This window comes from Pipistrellus hanaki (assembly GCF_964339955.1).
Source record: "Pipistrellus hanaki genome assembly, chromosome: 14".
NCBI classification, from domain to species: Eukaryota; Metazoa; Chordata; class Mammalia; order Chiroptera; family Vespertilionidae; genus Pipistrellus; species Pipistrellus hanaki.
The window spans coordinates 22,829,006-22,847,311 of record NC_140516.1 but is presented as its reverse complement, the minus strand read 5'-3'; the positions used below and the strand labels follow the sequence as shown (position 1 = coordinate 22,847,311).

Sequence of the window (18,306 nt, the reverse complement as noted above, 5' to 3'; positions counted from 1 at the left end):
TGCAACAGCACGATCAGGATGTAGAGATGGGAGCAGATGCTTCCCATATTCACAAGAATAGATTGTGTGATAGTAAAGAAATCATACCCTACTTCTTTCTTCCTTTTCCCTACTAATTAACAAAAATAAAACTAGACTCATTGACAAAAACTTATGTCATACAGAAAATAGCTTGTAATATGGCCAGGTCTGAGTGCTAAATAAGGAATATGCACGCAAGACCTAGCAAGGGGGGGAAATTGAATAGGGTAAAGAAGTCGTAGACATAATACTTACATCAGAAAAATATAGCCATGAGCAGATAAAAATAAAGTAAAATATTTATTATGAATTTTAAAAATACACGGGAAGCAATCATCACAAGGTAAATCAGAGTACAAAACTAAGGGAAGAGATACAAAACAAAAGGAGACAAAATATGTAAACCAGAGTAGGAAAAAAACAATGTTGCAGAAATAAAATTTATAAAGCAGCCCAAGGGATAATTAACACTCTGAAAACACTGAGGGACATAGAATACAGTAATGAGAAAAGTATATAAAATTAAAAGAAAATTGATTTGAAAAAAATTTGAAGGTCAAATAGAAAATTGTAGCTCTAGGGGAAAAAAATGAGTAAAATACACATAATTGGAATTCTTTTTTTAAAAAAAGAACAAATATTTAGCAATCTAATTCCAGAACATTGTCAGAAGGAAAAGAAACTTGATTGTATAATAGAAAAAGATAATGATTTTCAGAGAAAAAAATTAGTTGAGTTGTTATACTTTGAAGATACAAGAAAGGGAAGACTAGGAAAAGGAGGAGAATTAGAAATGAATGAAGAGGAAGAGAAAGAAGACCAAATATGGTTTTATATTTTTACTTGAGGCCCAGTGCATGGATTTGTGCACATTGAAAGGAAATTAATTAGAAGGTAGCATATGGGGTGGGACTGGGCAAGATGGGTGGGACACACTCTGGAGCCAACCTCCTGGGGTCTCTTCCTACCAGGCAGCACCTGGGGCAGCTCCAGGGCTCCCAAGGGCATCTGAGGAGTGAGTGTGGTCCCTCCAGCAGGTGGGATCCCTTGGCCTGGACCTGCAGGGATCAGGCTGAAACCTGCAGTCTGACATCCCCCCCACCCTCCCAGGAGTCCCAGAATGCAAGAGGGCACTTGCAAAATTGCTGTCCCTTAGTAGCTCCTGCTTTAAGCATCTGCCCCCTGGTGGTCAGTGAACAACATACCTACCAACCCTTCAGCCACTCGCTTAGCCTTTTATATATAGAGAGATCTCTCTTCCTTTCCCTCTTCTGCCCCTTGCCCTCCCTCTTTCTCTCTTCTTGCACTTCCTTTTTCCTCTTCCCTTCCCCTTTCTATCTCTCACTCTCTCTCTCTCCTCTCTGTTTCTCATTTTGGACTTAGAATTTAGATATGAATATTTTTAGATTATAAGCATTATAAAAATATTTATATTTTTAAAACTGAAAAAAGGGACTGTTCAATATTTAATCTAATTTTAATACCTGAATTTTTCTTTTTGTTACAGAAAATTTGCCACATTTCTGAATTTCAAAAATCTTAAATCCTGTTTAAAAGAAGCCATTCTACTAGATTATTATGTATCTGGATTTTTGTGGGCTAGAGACATGGACTTTTCTGTTATGCAGTACTCAAAATTTATGACTTTACTACATACCTCGCTTCATAATCTTAAAGGTAAATACTTCTTTCCTTTAAAGAAATGAAATTTTCTTTAAATTGTGTTGTCAAGCAAAGTTCCTAACTGTATTATGATTCCTTCAGTGAAAATTATATTTTTCCTTGGTTTAGCAAAACCATAATCAGATTTTCATTAAGTTGTAAAAGTTCAAATAATATTAAACAATATAAAAGTCTCTTTAACAATTAATTTACTAGAGATATATTAATTTCATTTAAAAATCTTTTCAGTGGCATCTATCCAAAAAATATCAAGTAGTTCAGATCTAGTTGGATATTTTTTTTATAAAACACACACACACACTCACACACACTCACACACACACACACACACACATGCATGCACAAACACACACACACACACACACACACTCCCATGGCGAGCGCATGTGCCCTGGCTGGGTGGCTCGGTTGTAGCATTGCCCTGTGCACCAAAAGCTTAGGGGTGTAATCTTCGGTCAGGGGGCAAATGGGAGGCAACTGATTGATGTTTTTCTCTCACATCAGTATTTTTCTCTCTCTTTCACTCCCTCTCTTTTTCCTTCTCTCTCTCTCCATCCTTTCTCCTTTCTCTCTCTAAAATCAATAAGCATGTCCTCGTGTGAGAACTAAAAAACAACACATATACATCTTATAAAAAGAAAAATTCTAAGCATTTTTTTTTTTTAAGATCACAAAGGAAGTTTTCAATATTTGGGAAAAATCAACAATCATTGAAAGATTCAACATCACAAAGTTAAATCTCATTAAATTAATTAAAAATATTAACATTCCAACAAAAATACCTAGTTTTTTGTTGTTGGTGTTTTATCTACATGATAGGTTAGTAGATAAGGTGATTCTAACAAAAATATAGGAAATACACACATATAGCAAGAAAAACTGTCTTTTAAAAGTATGATAAGATGTAGCATATATTGCATTAAAAATATTAGTATGCAGTAGTGTTTATGAAATCTCAAAACTTTAAACACAGTGGTGAATGAGCAGGAAGAGCAAAAGTTCAGAAATAATCTCAAGCACACAATAGAATTCAGTATTTGATAAAATGAAATCTCAAATATGTGGTGAAAAAAAATGTACTATTCAGTAAATAATATTGGGACAACTAAGTATTCATCTATAATAGAAGAAAATAAAATAAAATTGGATCCAGCTTCTTTCTGTCCATAAACCAGAATATATTCCAAATGGATCAAACACTTAAATGTAAAATAAGTGGAACTATAAAAATGTTAAGAGAAAACATGGTTTAATTTCTTTATTACCTTGGATGAGGAAGACATTTATAATTATGCCTCTAAACTATAGAACCATAAAGATGAAGGAGTTAAATTTGATATATAAAAGTTAAAAGTCTGCAAAGCAAAAATAAAAAAAAAATAAAAAATCAAAAGAAGAAAAAGAAATTAGGAATTATTGTCTCTTGCACACCAGCAAACAATTAAGTTCTGAATTATAAAAAAGAGAAAAGAGCATGCAGAAGCAGAAGAAAAAGTCCAATAATGCAGTAGAAGAATTTGCCAAAAATGTGACTAAATAAATGCAAGTGATTCTTAAGCAAATGAAAACTTCAGCCTTGATGTTAATAAGAAAAATGCAAACTGAAACTACACCAAAATGTAATTTATCATATATCAGATTGACAAAACTGTAAAATTCTGGTAACATCCTCAGTTGACAAAACTGGAAGAAAACATATATGCTTTTTTATTTTATGCATTAAAAAAAAACCCTTTAGCCCTGGCCTGTGTGGCTTAGTTGGTTGGGTGTTGTCCCTTATACTGAAGAGTTGCCAGTTCCATTACCAGTCACGGCACATGCCAGGATGGGGCTTCAATTCCAGGTAAGAGGCCTCCCTTCCCTGGCTGCTGGCTGCCACCCCCTTGTGGTCAGTGCATGTCATAGTGAGCGATCAAACTCCTGGTCTCCTGGTCGAACTCCCAAGGGGACACTTTGCATATTAGCCTTATAGATAGATGATAGATAGATAGATAGATAGATAGATAGATAGATAGATAGATAGTTTAGTGCAGCAGTCGCCAACCGCTGTTCCATGGACCACTAGTGATCTGTGAGGTCTGAATGATTGGCGACTGCTGGTTTAGTGCACATACACATACATATACACACATATATTTCTTAGCTCTGACCACAGAGAGGGCCTAGAAGCAATGACATCTCAGGAGCAATGAGCATACCCAGAACCCAGGTCTTAGTTTATAATTTTATTCTTCAGTAAAAGAAACCAAGGCTCCTTAGAAAAATGGCTGTAGTGGAGTAAAGGCATAAAAGATTAGCCTGGGGCAACTTTAGTGGCCAAAAGCAAGTACTCAAAAATGAAAATGATGGGGGGCCCCCAATATCCAAACCTGGAACAATTTGAACAAAATACAATATTGCCCTAGCTTATGTGACTCAGTGGATAGAGTGTCAGCCTATGGACTGAAGGGGCCCAGGTTCGATTCCACTCAAGGGCACATGCCTCATACATGGCTGGTCTGCCCTGAAGGGGGTCCCGGGTTAGGGTGAGGGGGTGTGCAGGAGGCAGCCAATTGATGATTCTCTCACATCATTGATGTTTCTATCTCTCTCTCCCTTTCCCTTCCTCTCTGAAATCAATAAAATTATATTTTAAAAAATACAATTTTAAATTATAATCTAAAATGTAAAATTAACATCCTTTAACCCACAGATATAAGTTAATGAATTAATAAGTAATAACTTGGGGTATAATAAATCTCCCACATAGAATTCTCAATAATTTATGTACATAGTTTATCCTCAAGAAGTTGAAGCACAAATCCCCACCCCTTAAGTGTGGGCTACACACTGATTTTCCTAAAAAGAGGACAGTATGGAAAAGGGAAATACGTAACTTTATAGTAGAGAAGCTGACAAATACTACCTCTGCCAGGTGTTTAAGGCCAACACTGTTGGTGAGAAGCCATATCAAATAGCATAAACCCTTGGCATAATGTGATGAGAATGGCACTGTGGGCTCGCTCTCTAAAACCATTAACCCCTGTCTAATCATGGTAAAAAATATCAGACAAATCCAAATTGAAAGACCTACTACAAAATACCCGACTAGTATTTCTTAAAACTGTCAGAACCATCAAAGACAATGAAAGTCAAAAACTGTATAGTCCAAGGAGACATGATGATTAAATGCAATGGAGTATTTTGAATGGGATCCTGGGAGGGGAAAAGTCTTCAATAAAAGCTAAGAAATCCCCCCAAAGTATTTGTTCACTAGTTGTGCCAAATGTACCATAGTAGCGTTAATGAGGAAAACTGTCTATGGGGGAAATGGGAGCTCTTTGTGATATTATTGCAACCTTTCTGTAAATCTAAAAGTATGCTGACATTAAAGTCAACTAGTAGGGATTAGTCTCTCCCTAAAATGAAATATGATGCAGCTATAAAAAAGAAAGAATGAGGAAGCTTTCTAAGTATTGCATAGGAAACTGTATATTGTTACTGAGTAAAGCCAGGTGAAGAATTGTGTGCTTTTGCATGCTATATGTACAAAGAAATGCTCAGAGAATACAGAGGGGAAAAAACAATTATCAAAATCTTCTATAGGGAGGGGCGTGGGAACTGGGCATATGGGCAACAGGAATTGAAGGAAGTCTTTTCATAATATATGTTCACATGTGATTTTTTGAATTATGTGAATATATCACCTATGCAAAAACTAGATTGTAAAAAGAGAATATATGACATGAACTTTTGCAAACTCTGAACTAAGTATTCACAAATTAGAAACAGAATTTTAAAAAGTAAAACATTTTCATAAACCTCAATTCCAAATCTGACAAGATATTTCCATTTTTAACTTTTTTGCCATAACTTATAACTGACCCAAGACTTTCTTTTACATGAAATTTCATATTGTTGATATCAATTCAAAAATGAGTTTTTAAACTTGAGCAGGTTCCATCTAACTCCACATTAACTATGAGAGAGTGAAAGTACATATGTAAAACCTAACCAGAAAAAGGCAAGGGATCTCGTTTTTCCTTCTGGCAAGAAAAAAAAAAAAATTCCCTCAAGCCTTTAATCCCAGGAAGGTTATAGTAATAATCAGGAAAGAATGTAATCTTAGCCAAGTGTGCTAGAGAAGAGGTAAAATGCTAAGATTAAGAGTCGTGGGCCATAGTGAGCATTCCCACCCCAGGACATTCTAATAGAAAAAGAACTGAGGAGCCCAGTCTGGGCTGTTAGCTATAGTGTGGTTGATCATTGTTAATAAAAACTAGTGTGGAAACTGCATTTTACACTGACTCGGTTTCTGATCTGTTTCTTGTCTCAAACTGGTGCTGTGTTATCTATCCACAAGGCATCAGTCCACCTGGAATCAGATGGGATCAACTGAAAGATTGTGAAAGATACAGGATTTGTACAGTTGTCCTAACAATATACATTTTGGGGCTTAGTTTTTCCAGGGTCTGACCAAGGACAAACTGTAAAGTATTAGACAGACTGGGTATTGGCTTCTCTCTCAAGGTTTGTGGACCTAGATTGATTCCCCTGTTTATAGCATGAATATTAATAAATAACCATAGAATACTTTTATCAAGTTGACTTGTTTTCCCCCATATTGGTATGATAATAAAAATAGTAATAGGTAAAATGTATATGATTAACTTGTGCCTGTCACAGTGTCATCTGCTTTGTCTCATTTAATTCACACATGATCTTATGAGATAGTTCTATCATTCTCCCCATTTTTAAAGTGAGAAAAATAAATGAGATTCAGGGAGGTTCAATAACTCCTTAAGGTCACTAGGTTCAACCCCACTGAGTGAAAGCTTGTCCTACTGATTACTGTATCAAATGTGCTTGCGTTTGGGATGAATTCTAGAAAGCCCTATACACATGTAATATACTAGGATATATATCTTTTCAGTTTACCAAGAGTTTCAATGTGTTTCTTATTGGACCCTCACAACAGCACTGTCACTTTGAAAATTGATACTACTCTCATTTACAGATAAGGAAAATGAAACTCAGATCACCTAGCTAGTAAGTGGCAGCTATGAGGTACAGTCTTAAGCCTTCCAACTGATTATAAGTCGTGTGTTTTTTCATTACCCTAAAATTTGAAAGACACATTTTATTTCTAACAGCTCCTACCATTCAAATGGTTTAATCTTTTATATTTTAATCACATCACTAAATGTGATTTTAGAAGAGCAAATATTTCAGTTAGATAAGTGAAAATGTTCTTAATTTTTAAAGCTGTTATCTATAAAAAAACATTAGAAATTGAAAAACAGTTTTAAAGAGTCAGTTATATTTCAATATAAGGAAGTAGTCATTCATATACATGTATTTTGTGCTTGATAAATATAATTACATTTAAAATTATAATAGGTTATCTAAGAATTTCTTTTTTTCTGAAACTCTAAGTAATACCATTTTATTAGTAAAACAATTCACATTTTCAATCCATTCCTTTCTGAATTGCTTTTATACAACAAATTTTTCATTTCTGAAGTTACTCCCACTATTATCAAAAGAAATTTGGTATGGAAAAAGAAATATACAATAATAATTGAGCATCTCTTAGGATGATACAGGAAAGCCTAGTAATACAGCAATAATTGTGTATCTATCTGACATACATAAAAGATGGAGGGAGCCTATAAAATATGTACTAGTTGTCATTTATTAAACCAGATTAAATTGTTACATAGTTAAGTTTTTTGCTTTCTAATTTCTATAAGTAGGAAAGAATCTAGATTAAACAAATTACAAATTAGTGTTCATAGTATCTTCCTAAAATTTTAAACTACTGTCATTTTATTAGTAATTTGGGGGTGCAGCAGTTACATCCCAGAGATAAAAAGTAGATGTGTAACCCAGAAATCACTGGGTCCAACAGTCAGCCTATCTATAATATATATATAAAAGGCTAATATGCAAAGTGTCCCTTGAGAGTTCAACCTGGAGACCGGGAATTCAGTCTTTCTCTATGATGTGCACTGACCACCAGGGGGCAGCGTGGAACAAAGGAAGGCCCTGGCCAGCAGCAGGAAGGCCCTGACCGCCCTGATCACTGACCTGGCCTAGAGACACTACACATGCACGAATTTCTTGCACCAGGCCTCTAGTGTTCTCATAATTCCTCTATATTCTATTTTCCTACCTCCCAGAAAAAGTCACTCCTTTAGGAGGAAGTGGAAGTTTATTGATGGTTTCCTAAAAATAAAGATATCTAAGTTTGGTTGGGATTAAGAGGGTAAGGTTCACACTGAGCAACACCATTCTCCCTAAAGCCCAGTCATCTCCCACCTGCAGCCTGTCCAACCTTGCTTTAGCTAGAGCTTTTCAACTCTCCACCCCAAGACTCCTCCTTTTTATTTCCATACCACAGTCATTTGTCAGCATATAAAGGGCACTCTGGACTCTTCATATCCCTGGATTCATCCTTGGGATGAGGGGAGCAGAGGTTGTGTGTGAATTTTAGATATTTGCCTGCCACAAGTAAAACTAGCATAATATGACCAAAGATGAAAAGAAGACAAGAGATAATATATGTGTTATGGACACTATATAAGTTCTCTATGGTTTTTGACATTTACTTCTTTTTCAGCTGAACAAATTCCATAAAAGATAGCATTAACAGACCTCAACCATGGACTTATTTGTTTTTTGGTAATGGTGGCAAAGTGGAGTCCTTGTCACTCTTTTGCACTGTCATCTGGCTCTCACCATCACCACCACCCATAATTTGAGAAATAGCTTACATAAGTTATAAGCCTATAGCTTGGAAGAGAAAAAAAATCTTGATGTTTTACATAAAAATCCATATTTCTGGCATCTATTGAGAATCTCCAAGCCCAAATTCCCACATGGTAACAATCAGCTAAAGCCAAGTGTTGGTCGACTGCTCATTTATATTTTCAGCTCTGAGTTCAGTTCTGCTGTCTACTGTGACTGAATCTACTATGCAGGCCTTCCTCACCGGCTAATCCAACCAACTTTTGTGTTGTTTCCATATGTGCTCTTATTTTGAGATCATAAAAAAAAAATATTTATTTTTCATTTAAAAGTAATCTTTAGATTTCAAATTTTTTTGTGTCTTAAAATGAAAACATAAGATCTTTAGACAATTTATAAATGTTGGGTGTGTCAGCTGCTGTTTTTTTACACAAAATATAATTATTAAGTTATCAAAAAGAAACAATAGTTTTAAAATTTGTCCTCACAAATACTGAAAGCACATGTTTTCACATTAAGGACATCTTGGATTCTTTTGTTCCAAAACATCTATCAAAACAATTGCTTAAAGCTTCTCTGAATTTTATTTCAGCATTGCATATGTCCTTAAAAGATAGCTTACAATGGCTTGGAGAAGTTATGGCTGAAATTGGACCAGCCCATGTACAGAAACACGGAAAATGGAGTATCTTTGATATAAAACAAGCCAATGCTATCACTGATTATTTAAAAATCAGGTATGGATTTCTTTTTAATCACAATTATTTTTTTTGTTTCATATCTTCTAGAAAATATCTTCTAAATAGAAACTAATTCAGTTTCTAGCAAAGTTTGACATTTATAGAAGTTATATAGTAATTAACCCAACTAATAATTAGATAATGTTCTAATCATCCATTCAATAAATAAAAGGATATTTATCAATTTAGCTAACTTGCATTTTTAAAAAGAAATTCATGTTGGACAAGCAAAGTTTTATTTATAATGAATTGATCTATGCATTTATTTTTTTCTCTTAAGTCTCTAATACCATTTTATAAATAAAAGGATTATTTTTGATTTATCAGACATGATTACAATGGAATCTATATTTTATGTAGATGGCCTTTATGTCAAAATTTCACATTTTAAAGAGCAACATTCATCTCCACTTAAATATTTATTTTAAATGCTTTGTACTAGAAATTTAAAAGATTTATGTATATATACTTCCTCAAATTTATTAGCTGTCTGGAAATATTTGGTAATATTGACCAGTTAAACTCAGTAATTGTTTCTTTCTGCATAGAAAATGGTGGTATATGGAGGGAAAGTATTTTTATTACAGTGATTATTCTTTAGTGAATTAAGAAATCTGTCTTTTTATTTAATCTGTCACAGAGTCTACATTAGAGTTCTTTTTCTCTCCCAGGGAAAAGAGATTTTAGAGTTTGAAAATATTTAAACAAGAGTTGGTAAAATATTTCTTTTGTCTTACTAAAAGCTTCCCGGAATATCTTTGTTCTCTAATACTGTATACTGCAGTGTTTTCCAACTTTAAATTTTAAAATTTCAAAATAAAGCGTGCTACATGATGTCCTAGACATGCTCATGATTTGCTTGGCAAGGATCCTGGTTGTAGTCTGGGAGCTTTTTAAATATTAATGTGTTTAATATGATAAGATTTGTATAGTGATTTCTGGCATGAATTAATAATGGCACATGATATAATATGTTTTTATATAATAGCATTTAATATAATATGATGTCTTCCCATAAAAACATACCTGTAAAGTGTCTCTCCCACTAAAAGCCACATTAGTCTTCATATCAATTAGAATAAAGCAGTTCCTGTCAGGGGAGAGGAGGGAATGGAAATCCAGACTGGAGGGAACCTGGTCCCAGGTCTTTCTGTCTCTCAGGGTTTGGGACACTGGGCAGGGGGAATCCTCTGCACATTCATATAGCATCCTTCTTCCCCTCCTCTCTCTTTGAAACTGCTAAGTCTCTTTTGCAGAACACATTTTTACATCTAAGTTCTAGGCCCAAGAGGCTTATAATGGTCATTGGAACTGGTCCTTAACCACAGCAGCAAAACCCATGCAGGCACCATAATAACACTTTCTATTCGATAGATGAGGAAAGATGGTGGCTCTTTTCTCTTTCATCTCATATTTCTCATCAATATACTTCTTACTTCAGAAAATGGTTCAGGAGAAATGTCAGTCTTAGTCACTTTAGGTCCTAACCAGGGTAACCACTTACCAAAAGTCCCTCATCTTCTTAAAACAAAAGCACTGTTTCAGAGAGTCATCATATAAAGTATACAAAATAAATCAGAACTATATTTGATGCTACTAAATCTTTATACTGTGACTTTAAAGAAATTATACATTTTCAATGTACATGTTACATAAAAAAAAAAAATCAGTTAGTAGGATACCTGGAATTGATACAAAAATTGTATAAAGAGAAATACATTTCTATAACACCTGTTCAGAATGCCTCATAGATCCACAAATGTAAGTTCAGTGGCAATTAAATCATATATTTTTCACTTTAATGACTATAAAGAAATTTTATAAATATGAAGCTAACTCAATTATTGAAAGTATGAGCATGCTTCAATTTAACCTGATATTAAATTTACTCAACCAGTGAAAACGCTCGTCAATTTAGGGAGAGCAGTTTTTAGAACATGACCCCATAGAACATGAAACTTAACTGGCATAAAATTGAAATCTCATTTGATACTGTTAATAGTGTCTAAATCAGTGATTTTTAATGAGTTTGCCATGCCATAAGAATTTTTAAAATACGTAATATTTCACTATTTAGTCAGGGGCACTGACCTCTTTTCCCTTATATTATAAAATTTAAAAATGACAACAGCCAACACAATAGCCATCCAGTGTAAATGAATCAAAATTATACCTATTTTTTTGTCAGATCAGCAAAAAAATATATTTTTTTGGTGTGCCACATAATTTTAGTATAATTAGTTTATGTGGCCATGAGATGAAAAAGGTTGAAAATTGCTGGTATAAATTATATATTCTGTCATATGTCTGTGAGGTTAAAAAACTAATACTGTAAGTAAGGATGAATCTTCTTAAGCAGTATACACATTTGCAAATGTTGTATACCATCTATATATGTGAAAGCCAAGTGGCTGGAACAACTGGAGCAACCAAAAGAACTGGTTGCTATGAGACATACTGCAACTGGCCAATCAGCCTCATTGTGGGGAAGGGGGAGCCCCTTCCCCTGCCCAGATCAGGGACAGGGCCAGCTGGCCAACCTCCTGCAGCCGCCTACCCTGGCTGGCCTGGCCCCTGATTGACCCCCCAACTCCAATTGGGGGTGGGGCCAGCCAGCCAATCTCCCACATCCTCTCCCCCCCATGGACCTGGCTGGATCAGCCCCCACTGTGGGGGGCCAGCTGGACATCACCTGTGCACAAATTTGTGCACCAGGCCTCTAGTATAAATATAAATACTGCTGCAGCTTTTTAATTAAGACATAATTTGGATAAATATCTGGAAGCACACATTTTTTATTGCATATTCTACCTATCCCCTGGAATTAGGTGCAGGTAATGTGCACAGGCATATATGCAATATGAGAAAATCAACACTGCCCCTTTGTGCACAACAAGGAATTGAACTTTCTGGCATAGGGTCAGATGCCTTGACCCATTTTCATTCTCGGTATTTCTTCTTTGATTTATGACTAAGACAGGCTGTTTAGCAAAGTAGTCTGAGGCTTGAGCCCGTGGGAAGTCTAAAGGAAGAGGGAAGAAATGTACTCTCATTGCGGAGGTGTCACAGTTGGCTCCCATGGGAGGTCGTCTAATATTTCTTGGTAAAGTTAGAGAACCCCAACCAAGGTGAGGACCAGTGTGGGGCAATGGAGGCACCTTGACCTGCCCCTGAGGAAGGTGCCTCCCTCCCCTCCTCTGCCTCGCCCTAATCCTGGCCTCACCCAAACCTTGCATCTTTGATCACTGCATCCATGTCACAAATTTCCCTTTGTCCTGGGAAAATCTAATCACTGCATGTAATGAGGAGAATAATGCTGAAAGATGATGAAATTTCAGGAAGACTTATGAATTAACATTAAATTGGTGAAAGAAAAATCTTATACTAATTCACTAAGAGGAAGCCAAGCTGTTTAAAAGTTTTTACTTTTTCTACTCAAAATTAGTTATTGCCAGTGTAATATTTTTAACCTTAAAGCTTTCTCTAGGTAAGCAATGTAAGGAGGGAGAATTTGAATTTATTTTGCTTCATTGAATCATCAAACTTCAATAATCTTGTTGTATGTTCTAACCAACAAATCAAAGTAATGTCAAAAGATAAGTTAGTTTTCTGAATGTTGATGACTAATTTACTAGTAAATGTATAAGGTTCCCCCCCCCAAAAAAAAATTACCATGAGTGAGTCTGCACACTCATCACCTTTTAATGGATTGTGTTAGTCGTGATCAACTGAAAATGTAACTCAGAGAGACCCAGCTGCCTGAGGATTTCTTCATTGATTTCAAATGAATTGAAACTTTGATCCATTACAGCATTCAGAAGAAGCCATTATTATACATGCTCTGTAGCTACATTTTGCAAATGTTAATTTCTCAGTTATATTAAAATCAATTTTCTTAAATAGCAAAAGGCACCAGAGTGAAAGAGAAACCGCTAAAACATTTTTTTGTTCTTGGGCATTTTGCTGCATTATGAGTCTATTAATTTTCCCAACCAGCAGGAAGAGAATTAGAAAAATCCAAATATTATCACAAACAGGATATTAAAAATCAGCCCTTCAGTAAAATTTTAACTTTTAATAATACCTTGCTGAAATCCTTAAACTTACTAGAAATATGTGTTTTGGCTCTTTATAATTTTTTATACACTAACCACTTGATCTTTAGGGTAGGAATAGAAGAAATCATCTTCCTTAAATTAATTCCACTCTTTGATGTATGATCAAATATTCTGCAAGAAAATCAGACATCTTCTAAATGGATTTTAGTTCATATTGCATCATTTTTCAAGAGTTATCAGAGATTAATTTAATCTTGAAACAGATTTTAGAACGTGAGAAGAAGTAATTGATATGGAAGTAGGTTGTAGAATTCTATGCCATTTATGCTAAAAGAAACTGACTCCAGTTTGGAACAAAATATAAAGCTAATGTCAAGTTTGGTGTTATTTAGGGGCAGTGCATTATTTAGTTGTAAGCCAGGAAATGTTAAGGTGCAATATAATTGCTCCCTTATTCCAAACCTATCTACTCATCACAATTAATTTACTGATATTATTTTAGGCACTGTTATATTGTCAATGTCTCAAAAAAGTAAACCTTTAATTTCTTAGTACTTATAAATAAAATAAATTATTAGTACTTATAAATTAAATAAATTTATTTTGGATTAAAGAAGGGGTTAACTCCATAGTAGCGTTTAAGGTCTTTAGCTTGGTCAACAGCTTTCCTTTAATAAACATTCTTACATATTTGCCTTTTTTCCTGAAATAAATGTTTCACAGTTGCACATTTGTTTTATATTTCAGCTTATTTCAACACTACAAGCTATATGAGTTTCTGTTCTACTCTACCAGGGAAGAAATTGTGATAGGAACTGAGGTAAGTAATTTATCTAGATGGCACCAATTAAGCTGAATCACTTAATGCATGCTGATCAGCATCTGGATCTTTAACTGCTTAAAGCAACTTCTTGTCAAGATTACTCAAGTGTTAATATAACCAACTAGTAGTTTAAAAAAAGAATAATCACATAAAGCGACTTGGGATTAAGAAAATAATTTGTCTTTTGGCATTAACAGCATTGTTAACCACATATCTTTATGTATTTATGGATTAATTCTTTGACAAATCTCAAATGGATAGGATATGTATGTCTTCATAAAAATAAAATCAGGAAAAGTGAGATAAATTAATTCAGTTAAATCTCTTCTAATTGCACATTTATTTCTGTCTACTCGTATAAGGCTTAATTCAATTCCTACTTTCTCAATGAAACAAACCTTCCTTAATTACATCATGTTGCAAAGAAAGGGTTTAGGCAAATTCTTTAATCACATTCTGTTATTTTATTCCAGTTGACCTCTTTTTGCTGAATATTGGCTACTTTTACCAAATCAATTAGCATATAAATGAATTGTTACATGGTTTTCTAACTATAACCTGAATGTAATTTCCTTGAAGGGTCATGAGCTGCATTCCTACCACAGTATACAATATAATAAAGGATATAGTAGTCTCTCAGTTAACACTACTTCAGTGATTCAGTGGCAGTGCATAAAATAGAAGTTCTATGGTCAGTCTACCTGCAGACACTTTTGACCAGCCTTACATATAATCACATATTTGTAATGACCAGAAATGAATTATGCGTAAGGGAACATCTTAAGGAGGCTAAAAATGCCATTGAAATGTGTTTCTTAGGTACTCTTAAAAGACTGCATTGCCTAAAAGTGTAAGGGATAGGGATGGCCATGTTTGCAAATAGACATTGAATAATGGGGTATTTATGTTATCTTTATAATTTTCCTGATATTAAGAACCAAATGGAATGTGCCAACTCTTCTATCTTCCAGAGCATTGTTATTCTCCTGTTTATAAATTATTTATTTCATAAACATTTCAGTCACTATCACTCACCCTCCATTTGGATACTTGTTCTAATGGTGCCCTTTTAAAAATGAGTTGAAGGAAAACAAGGAACCTTTTGCTTTTGAGATTCCTTAAAATTTCTTCTTTGCAATATCCTTGTAGCTTAAACTAAATGTCACTTGACAAAGTTTCACTGAAAACGTTTCCATTTCAGAATTACATCATATAGTGTGATAGTGTTGCAATAATTATCGTTTTGGAATATGATCCTATCTCATTTATTTAGCAAAACTTTGGGAAATGATAATGGCTTCAACAGCAGCATAAGCAAATATTTACAATTGTCAAGGAAAATTTCATTAAAAATTCCTTTTTTCCTTTGTTAGTTGTACAGTTATGCCTTTCTTCTCTGCTGTAAGGATATATTTAGGTGACATTTATGCTCACAGAAAGATAAAGTGGAGAAATCAAACAGGAATTGGCTCCCTGTTTGCCATTGTCTTTTGTATTTTCCCCAAGCTGATCAGAACTATAAAAATAATATTTAAGAAAACATCGGATCTTCAAGAATTAGATCATTCATGGATTTTTTAAAAAATATATTTTATTGATTTTTTTACAGAGAGGAAGGGAGAGAGATAGAGAGCTAGAAACTTCGATGAGAGAGAAACATCGACCAGCTGCCTCTTGCACACCCCCCACCGGGAATGTGCCAGCAACCAATGTACATGCCCTTGACCGGAATCGAACCCGGGACCTTTCAGTCCGCAGACCGACACTCTACCACCAAGCCAAACTGGTTTCGGCCATTCATGGATTTTTTAAAGGATTAGCCAAAGCAGTTATTTTAAGACATTTTAAAATTATCTCATAACTCTTAGCAAATATCTGTTTTTTAAATTAACAACCTTTTGCGGCGGAGGCAAGAACCTGCCCCACTAATGTGACTTTTCATGCTGACCAAACAAGGGCCACATGCCAGTGTTCTAAATTTAACTCTCAGGAAGCATTCAAACCACATAACTGATGAAATTTCATTTTTGTAAATTAATGGATGGTAGATGATAACAAAACACATAAATCACCTCTAAGAATATTGATAAAAATTAATTTTAATTATTAATAAGAATATAAATAAATCATGCTCCTACTTTTCTTTGGTTTTAGCTTAAAGAAAATTTAATTTTTGTGTTTTTTTAATTTAATGATTATTTCTACTTACTTTTATCAAGAAATTTCATGCTGTTCTTAGATCATAGAAGGCATGTTTCAGTAAATCATTATTCTTGACCTGAGGTTTTTTTTTGTTTGTTTGTTTGTTTTATAATCTAGAAATCTTATTGATTTTATAGCATATGTTATTGAGTTCCTATTATATTTAGGCCTTGTACTGAGTTTTGGGTATAACAGGGATAAGCAACAATTCTTGTCCTGAAGGAGTTTACACTCTATTGAGAGGAAAGAGAATAATAAATCAGTAATTACAATATAGTACCAATAATGTTAATATATTATGGGAACAAATAGAAAACAAAGAGGAACATCTAACTTAGAGATTTAAGGCCCATAGGGCTTCTAGAAACAAGTGAAATCTACTAGGAAACCTAAAGCTTATGAATGACAGCCAGTCAGTATATTATAATTTTGGAGTATGAATGGAAGAAATGCCACTCAAAATAACTGATAAACACAGTGGGTAAGCTAGCCTAAGGTCAGCTGGATCTAAGAAGTCAGTGTTATGACGTGTGTACATACATGTGAGTGTGTATTATGAATGCATGTGTCTCCGCCTCTCAGCCTAGTTCTTTCACTTCCCTGATTCTCTGTTTTGGCCTCATTCCCTTTTGTAGACAGGCTTCCTCCAACTGGCAGGAGACATGACACAGGCAGCTCTCATTTAACAACTGCAGACAAAGAGATCCTTCCTCACAATGTTAACATTAGACTGAGCTCGAGTCATGTGTCCACATCCGATTAATCACTGTGGCCAGAGAAGTGAAGTTACTAGAAAACCGAAGTAGGCCATATTGAATGGGTAACAAGATTAACGTGTACCCAAAAGAAACAGAAAGAGACTTTGCAAAAGGGAAGAGTGATTTTATCGAAAGAGTGAATAAACATACGTGCACAACTCTTCTTCCCATCCAAAATCTCATAAGAGACCAAAATTTTCAAAATCCATTATGCTATGGATAAGAGATTTTGTGACATCTAAATTTATAGATTACTGATTAGATGGAACCACAGCCTCATATATGCAAAGAAGATGATACAGAGTTACTGAGGATTTCTTAGGCATCCTCAATTGATACAGAAGTGGGAGAAAGCTTTAGATGGGATAAATGAAAGCAAGTAGGAGACTGCTTTCCGAGCCACTGCACATCCAGCCCCTTCACTCTCTGCTGCTTCTACCATTTGTTAATGGTAGAAGACTGATTAATAGTTTTAGAAGTGTTTGAAAATTTATTATATTCTTGAAAAGTGACCTAATATAGGTCTTAGAAATTTAAATAAGATTTGAAAACTTTCAATGAACAATCAGGTACAATTTGTATTGATAGATTTGTAAATGAACAAAATTAATATTAAGGGAACTGTAAATTACCAGTATTTCCTTGAAAGGATGTGGAAATCTTAATAGAATGTTAACTATATAAAACACTAAAAAATGTATGCATGGAAATGGCATTGTACCTCAAAGGTTTTATAGGTGAGTTTTACCAAAAATTTTCAGAGTAAATAATTCCCCTTCCTATAAATTGTGATGAAGGATAAAAGGAAATAGAAAGTTTCAACTCATTTGAAATTAATATAATCCTGAGAAAGGCCATGAATTGATAATGAATTATAACCAGAAATGGAAAACAATAATACAAAGCTATGGGCAATCTCAGTTATGAAAATAGATGGAAAAGTCTTAAATAAAATATTAGGAAGTGAAACAGAGCAGGTGATTGAATGTTCACAAATAGGGTTTATTTCAGATTTGAAGAAATGGTTTAACAGTGGGATATTTATTAATGTACTTTACATTATCAAATTAAGGGAAGAAAAAACCAAATAATCATCTCAGTTGATATGATAAAGAATTTAATAAAAATAAACATTGATTTCTGATTTTTAAAAGAGCCTACTTAATCAGTATAGATAATTACATTCTTGAGTCATAAAATATAACCCAAGAAACTTTCTAGAAATATTTTAATGAAAGCCTTAAAATACCCACTTGGGACAAGACAATGATAATTATTATTATGTACCAATA

General features: G+C 34.2%; 1 protein-coding gene across 1 annotated transcript in view; it reads left to right on the top strand.

Moving 5' to 3' along the window:
* Positions 1-18,306, top strand: part of CABCOCO1 (ciliary associated calcium binding coiled-coil 1) — a 103,622-nt gene that overhangs the window by 13,483 nt on the left and 71,833 nt on the right. The window contains exons 3-5 of the mRNA XM_084903333.1: positions 1,529-1,698; positions 9,026-9,170; positions 13,979-14,051. Coding sequence (XP_084759459.1) covers positions 1,529-1,698; positions 9,026-9,170; positions 13,979-14,051 — 388 coding nt within the window. The remainder of the gene's footprint in view (positions 1-1,528; positions 1,699-9,025; positions 9,171-13,978; positions 14,052-18,306) is intronic.